At 42.8% G+C, this 7,388-nt stretch overlaps 1 protein-coding gene across 5 annotated transcripts in view; it reads left to right on the forward strand.

Moving 5' to 3' along the window:
- Positions 1–7,388, forward strand: part of LOC122550126 (5'-AMP-activated protein kinase subunit gamma-2-like) — a 461,224-nt gene that overhangs the window by 289,472 nt on the left and 164,364 nt on the right. The window contains exon 1 of one of the 5 annotated variants that reach the window (XM_043690755.1): positions 3,312–3,774. The exons of the other annotated variants lie outside the window; for them this stretch is intronic. Coding sequence (XP_043546690.1) covers positions 3,681–3,774 — 94 coding nt within the window. The 5' untranslated portion in view covers positions 3,312–3,680. Of the gene's footprint in view, positions 1–3,311; positions 3,775–7,388 lie in introns of those variants that run through there. 5 annotated transcript variants of the gene reach the window in all.

Raw genomic sequence — 7,388 nt, forward strand, 5'->3', positions numbered from 1 at the left:
TGGACGTCCTGCTTTTCAGCCTTCTTCCTAGTTCTCCGAAGTCCCGCTGTAGTATGTTCCTCCTCTTCTTCCCGACATCATTTGTGCTGACATGTACCACCACCTCTGGCTCTTCACCTTCGTCCTTGAGGATTTCCTGCACTCTGTCTGTGATGGCTTTAACTCTGGCACCAGGAAGGCAATACACCATCCTTAAGTCCCGCCTGCTGCCACAAAAACCCTGGTCAGTTCCTCTCACTATGGAGTCCCCTATTACCACGGCTCTGTGCGATGTCGAACTCTTCCGCTCTGCCTCCATGCCAACTTTTGATTGACAGACCTGGCCGCCTCGCAGACTGGCAGTGTCATCTGTCTCTACAGTTTCCAAAGATTCAACTTGCTTCCCCCGGAGTCTCTTGCACCTGTCTCCTCTCTGCCTTCCTCATCGTCTGCTCTCTTCTGCTTTCTTGTGGTATGGTCGGTGTAATAACCTCGCTGAAGGTCCTGTCCAGAAAGATCTCGTTCTCTCGGATGAGCCTAAGGTCCTCGAGTTCTTTCATCAGTGCTGCAATATGCTCTGTCAGTAACTGAACGTGCACATACTTTCCACACTTGTACGAGCCAGACGCACCAGAGTCGTTGACCTCCCACATCAAGCACGTAGCACACTGAACCAGCTTGGAAGTCATGTCTTCACACTCTTCAACTGTGGCGTAATCACTTCACTCAACCTCCTTGTCAAAGACTCTTGAGCTAAAGCCTCACTCTTCAGTCCACAGGAACTTCCTTGGACACCCTTTTTGGGGCAAGTCTGTGGACTTTTAATTTAGGTTAGAGGAAGAGAGTGGGAGGGAGGCCCTACTTTGTAGGACCTGGGGTCTAGAACACACCCACTCAAATAACAATCACTTACCTTCCCGACCGGCTTTGCGCTCCGACTTCACTTCCGCCCAGCTCCCGCCACTCTCTGCTGCAAAAAGACCGTTGGCATTGAGGTAAGTTCTTAAATAACAATCACTTACCTTCCCGACCGGCTTTGCGCTCCGATTTCACTTCTGCCCAGCTCCCACCGCTCTCTCCTGCCCCCTCTCCCCTCCTCCCACACACGCACTGTAATCAGCCCCTCTCCCCTCCTCCCACACACACACTGTGATCAGCTCCCCTCTCTTCCTCCCATGCGCATTAGCCCGGCTCTAAAAGCCGATAAGTCCCCTGGACCTGATGTGATGCATCATAGGATATTAAAGGAGCTAACTGCAGAGATCGTGAATGCACTGCAAGTAATCTTACAGTAATTATTAGATTCTGGGGCAGTCTCAGAGCATTGGAAAGCTGCCAAAGCAACACTTTTATGTAGAAAGGAAAGAAGACAAAACCCAGGTAACCATAGGCAAATTAGTTTAATGTCTGATATTGGGAAAATGTTAGAGTCTGTTATAAAGGATATAATAGCAGTCCATTCAGACAAAAATAATATGATGAAGCAGAGTCAGAATGGCTTTATAAAGGGGAAATCATGCTGAACAAACTCAGAATCTTTAGAGGTGGTAGCCGTCAGGATAAATAAAGAGGAGCCAGTGAATGTAATGTGTTTGGATTTACAGATGCTGTTAGACAATGTGCCATACATTAGGTTACTTAATGAGGTAAGAGCCCCTGGTCATGGAGATAGTTTATTAACATGGATAAAGGATTGTCTGAATAATAGAAAACAGAGAGCTGGGATAAGGGAGGCAATAAATTTAAGGAGGAAATAGACAGATTTTGAAGTAGTAATAGGTTCTGGCGAGCACACAGGAAAGTGGATTTGAGGCCAAGATAATGATCATGTTGAAAATAGAACATACAACAATACAGCGCAGAACAGGCCCTTCGGCCCTCGATGTTGCGTCGACCCATGAATTAATCTAAGCCAACCCCCCTACACTATCCTATCATCATCCATATGCTTGTCCAAGGATGTGTAAATGCCCCTAATGTGGCTGAGTTAACTACATTGGCAGGTAGGGCATTCCACGCCCTTACCATTCTCTGAGTAAAGAACCTGCCTGTGACATCTGTCTTAAATCTATCACCCCTCAATTTGTAGCTATGCCTCTTTCGTACAAGCCAACGCCATTATCCTAGGAAAAAGACCTTCACTGTCCACCCTATCTAATCCTCTGATCATCTTGTCTGTCTCTATTAAATCCCCTCTTAGCCGTCTTCTCTCCAATGAGAACAGACCTAAGTCCTCGTAAGACTTTCGCTTCAAACCAGGCAACATCCTGATAAATCTCTTCTGCACCTTTTCCAATGCTTCCAGTAATAGGGCGACCAGAACTTTACATAATATTCCAAGTGAGGTCGCACTAGCGTTTTGTTGAGTTGCAGCATGACATCACGGCTCCGGAACTCAATCCCTCTACCAATAAAACCAACACACCATATGCCTTCATAACAGCACTATCAACGTGGGTGGCAACATTCAGGGATCTATGTACATGGACACCAAGATCCCTCTGCATATCCACACTACCAAGAATCTTTCCATTGACCCAGTATTGTACCTTTCTGTTATTCTTCCCAAAGTGAATCACCTCACATTTATCTGCATTGAACTCCATTTCCCATTCCATTTGAATGGTGGCACAGGCTCAAGGGCTGAATTGTCCAGTCCACCTCCTGGTTCTTATGTGGCTTGGTGTTGATCTTTGTTCAGTAGTATTGCTCAGAAATGTCTCATGACATTTTACTCTGTTAAAAGCACAGTGCAAGTGCAAACTGTTAAAGGGGATATTCTTTAAGCTGAAGTTCAGCTTCTATAAAAGGAGAAGCCTCCATTTTTATCTGATAAACATCCTCATGATATTTGCAGCAGTAATTGGATTTGAGCATAACATTAGTCATCTTTGCTTCCTCTGAGCAACTCTGACAGTGGTTGAATCCATCAATTTCCATCTTTATTACATGACAGCCCAGGATTTTAACCTTCGAGCAGGTCTTAGTTGATGGGCTGAAGGGCCATTTTCTGTGCTGTAGACCTCTAAGACACTATGACTATGGTGTTATCACACACATTGTTGTATTATTTAGAATACAGAGCAACCAGTGTCATGTGTACTTTAATTGCATTGCAGGCAATAGGCATTTACGTTACGAGGCTTCAGCAGTTGACTTGCTGCCTTCTAGCAAAAGGCATTTGCTTCCAATGACTGGGAGCTTTAATCAAAATAGATGTGATGTCATTCTATTGGGAGAAGTCAGGCCTGGCCAATCATTGCCTGGGGTTCTCGACACAGTGTGGTCTCCTTTTTCAGTCTAACCGATCCAAGCTATTTTAAAGCCACATTATGCACAGCTGCACTTGACAATTAGCTGCAGGAGTCTCGTAGCTACATTTCTTCATTCAGTGTACTCAAGTGAAGCTAAGAATCCTGGAGCTATCGAATAGAATAGTCAACTTGTATCTTGAACATTGTGTGCATAAAGGGGAACACTATTTTTAGCTGGGGAAGGAAAGAGCTTTGCTGATTTTTTTCTTTGGTTACTGTGTGTAGGTGTGTGTCTGTGTGTATGTAGGTTTGTGTGTGTGTTCTGAGGACCAGCTGCATTGATTTACTTCCTGACCCAGCACTGAATACTGCTTGTCCAGTGCAGCCTCTTACTCACCCAACACTTGGCATGAGTGACTGCCACTGCTGCTGTGCCCGTTACTGCTCATGAAGCGTTTTGGCAGCCTTAGAGGGAGTAAGAAACGAAAGGACCAGGAGGAAAAATCAGAGAGACGCCAGTCAGAACCACATGGCCTCTTAGGTAAGGAAGTGATGGTTATGGGTCGTATTTAGGAGCTTGTATCATTTCAAGATAACTCATGTTTTGCGTCTGTAATTCTACCAATTTACTGACTGACGAAGTTTGGTCTGCCCCTGCTCCCCACCAGACCCAACCTTTTGATATCATAAGAATGTTAATGTAATACATTATCTAGCTGAACTGGTTGTTTATTTCATTAATGTTTATGGGAGCTTGCTGTGCAGTTGGTGGCTGTGTTTCATGCATTGCAACAGTGATTGCAAGTCAAGAAGCACCTTATTAATTTGAGTCTAAAAGGCTCTAGAAGTGCTCATGTGTGCCAAATTGGTATTTTTAATAAAATAAATGCTTTCATGGTAAGCAATTTGACACAGATTGGTGAATGGCATTGGAGAATGAAACAAACTGAATCATGGGCTTTCTTTGTGACAGAGAAACCTTGACACACTCCCCACCCCACACCCCCTCGAATCGATACATTGTTTTTTGTGGCCAGATGAGACATTAACTGCAGGAACCAAGTAAAATCAGAGGGTGTTGAGCTTCCTTGTTCTTGAGTGTTCCCAGGGATCAGTCAACTGGTCACTTTGGGGTAGGATACAGTGGTACAGTGAGCAAGGAGCAAGTTACCTACCTGTTGTTTCCATTGTTCAACATTTTAGTGAGTGGGGAAGAGATGAAAGGGCGTACTCCTGAATACTCTAGCAATAACTACAAATCTGACTTTCTTATTAAGTAAAGTAATTATTATGCTCCATTTCTTCAAGGGCAAGTCAAAATACAATAAGAAATTACAGCTAGTGTGTTTAACAGGTCTAGAGTGCAAATCTTTAAAAAAATTCACACTTCTGCAGCCGCATTCTTACTTTCTAAACAGCCCGAAGCACTTCACAGTCAGTTATGTCGTTTTTGAAGTATCATGATGTGTGATAGAGAAAGTGCAACAGCCAATTCTGAGCACAGCAAGCTCTTGTAAACAGCAATGTGATAATGACATTTCATCTGTTCAAATAATGTTGGATGAAGGATAAGTATCTGCCACTATGCCGGGCAGAGCTCTCCTGCTCCTCATTAGAATAGTGGCACAAGATCTTTTATATTCATTCTTATGTTTTGTTCATAAGAAAAGTAGTTATGCGGTTTCCCCTTTCAATCAGCCTCTTTATTCACCCCTTTTTCTGCTTGTCATTTCAATGAATTTTTAACTGTTTAAGTGCTGTGACTGTAAAAGACACACAGAGACAGGTTTTATTTTATTTATAGAAACAAAGGATATAGTGTTTATTGTCTTAATTCCAATAGATTTAAAGTGTTTCAATTCACATTGCACGCACCCAAGAGTCTTACAAGTAAGTTACACACATATCCCTAGATTTTGATCTCTCTACTATTGACAGCATGTCTTCAGCTGCCTAGGCCATAAGCTTTGGAATTCCCTCTCTGAAGTGAAACATGCAGGTTCAACAAACAGGGAAGCAAATCATTTGTTAGTTACATTACAAAAGTATAATATTCGAGAAATCTGATCACAATTATAGAATCCCTACAGTGTGGAAACAGGCCATTTGGCCCAACATGTCCACACCAACCCTTCAAAGAGTTAACCACCCTGACCTGTTCTCCTAACCAATACTCTACATTTCCCCTGACTAATGCACCTAACCTACATATCCTTGAACACTATGGGTAATTTAGCATGGCCAACTCACCTATTTGCACATCCTGACGAAACCCACACAGACAGAATGTGCAAACTCCACACAGTTACCCAAGGCTGGAATCGAACCCAGGTCCCGTGAGGCAGCAGTGCTAATCACTGAGCCACTGTGCTGCTGTTATAAAGGTCATTAGTATGGGCACACATGTTGTGTGCCTCCTTAACATTGAGACATGGAGGGAAGGTTAAACTATTTCAGAGTATCCACATGAAAGCAAATCATATACAGATCTTGCAGGTTGATGCGTTTGATGGTTATGGGCGTTGATTGGTGACTTTTCCAGGTTTATGCGCAGAGACAATTTAAATTCATGGGGTCTTTGCCTCTGAGGTTAGCAGCTGTTTGGTTTGTATTGAGGATGCTGTTGGCAGTTTATAGCTGGTCACATATATGCAAGGTCACGGAACAGTTGGAGAGGAAGAGAGAGCATGAATTCTCTTTTTGTCACTGCCCCTTGCCGACTCATTATGGGAAATAATTCCTAATTAACAGAAAGGGTTAGCATTCTCCCACACGGCCTATTTTCACAATCTAGACACTTACTAAAAATGGTCACAACAAGCTAGGACACACTCATTCCAAGTGTTTGTGTTAATTGCTTCTTGTAGTGAGTTGTCTGAAAAATTTAAAATGGAGATTCTCTTGACACGTAGACATAGGGAGGATGTTTCCTCATGTGGGGTAATCTAGAATGAGAATTCTTCATTTTAGGATAAAGATCTAAGAAGAAACCACTTCTCTCAGAGAGTCATGAACCTATGGAATTCACTGCCTCAGAGTGCAGGGATGCTGGGACATTGAGTAAATTTAAAGAAAAAATACAGACGTTTAATTATTATTGGGTTGATGGGTTATAGGGAATCAGCAGGAGAGTGGTATTGAGGCCAAGCTGAGATCAGCCATGATCATATTAAATAGCAGAGCAGGCTCGAGGGACTGCGTTGCCTAGTTCTTGTTCTTTTATTCTCGGAAAGGGCCATTGTTCAAAGCGATGAGGTTAACTAATTGATCAGTGCCCAGTTCACACGATTGGCCATTCACACTCGTTGCAGCTGATTGTTTTTGTGGTCAAGCTCGAGATAGAATATTTCCTTTCATAGAATCAGAGAATCATGCAGTGCTTTCTGACAGTCTTCTAATTTGCAAACTGGAGTTGTGTAAAAACTTATTCTGTGGTTGTCCAATCAATAAATTAAGTCTTTCTTGATTGAAGCATGGTTTTAAGACACTATGGAGTCTCTGTTTCACATCTCATTTGAAAGATGGTTTTGCTGAAATTAAAACTAGCTACTAATTTCAGCTCCGTACATTCACTGAACTTTAACCTAGGTCCCTACATTCACTGAACTAAACCCAGCTCCCTACATTCACTGAACTAAACCCAGCTTCTTACATTCACTGAACTAAACCCAGTTCCCGACATTCACTGAACTAAACCCAGTTCCCGACATTCACTGAACTAAACCCAGTTCCCGACTTTCACTGAACTAAACCCAGTTCCCTACATTCACTGAACTAAACTCAGTTCCCTACATTCACTGAACTAAACTCAGTTCCCTACATTCACTGAACTAAACCCAGCTTCTTACATTCACTGAACTAAACTCAGTTCCCTACATTCACTGAACTAAACTCAGTTCCCTACATTCACTGAACTTTAACCTAGGTCCCTACATTCACTGAACTAAACTCAGTTCCCTACATTCACTGAACTAAACTCAGTTGCCTACATTCACTGAACTAAACTCAGTTGCCTACATTCACTGAACTAAACCCAGCTCCCTACATTCACTGAACTAAACTCAGTTCCCTCCATTCACTGAACTAAACTCAGTTGCCTACATTCACTGAACTAAACCCAGTTCCCTACATTCACTGAACTAAACCCAGTTCCCT

The sequence above is a fragment of the Chiloscyllium plagiosum genome, chromosome 5 (genome assembly GCF_004010195.1).
Source record: "Chiloscyllium plagiosum isolate BGI_BamShark_2017 chromosome 5, ASM401019v2, whole genome shotgun sequence".
NCBI lineage: Eukaryota > Metazoa > Chordata > Chondrichthyes > Orectolobiformes > Hemiscylliidae > Chiloscyllium > Chiloscyllium plagiosum.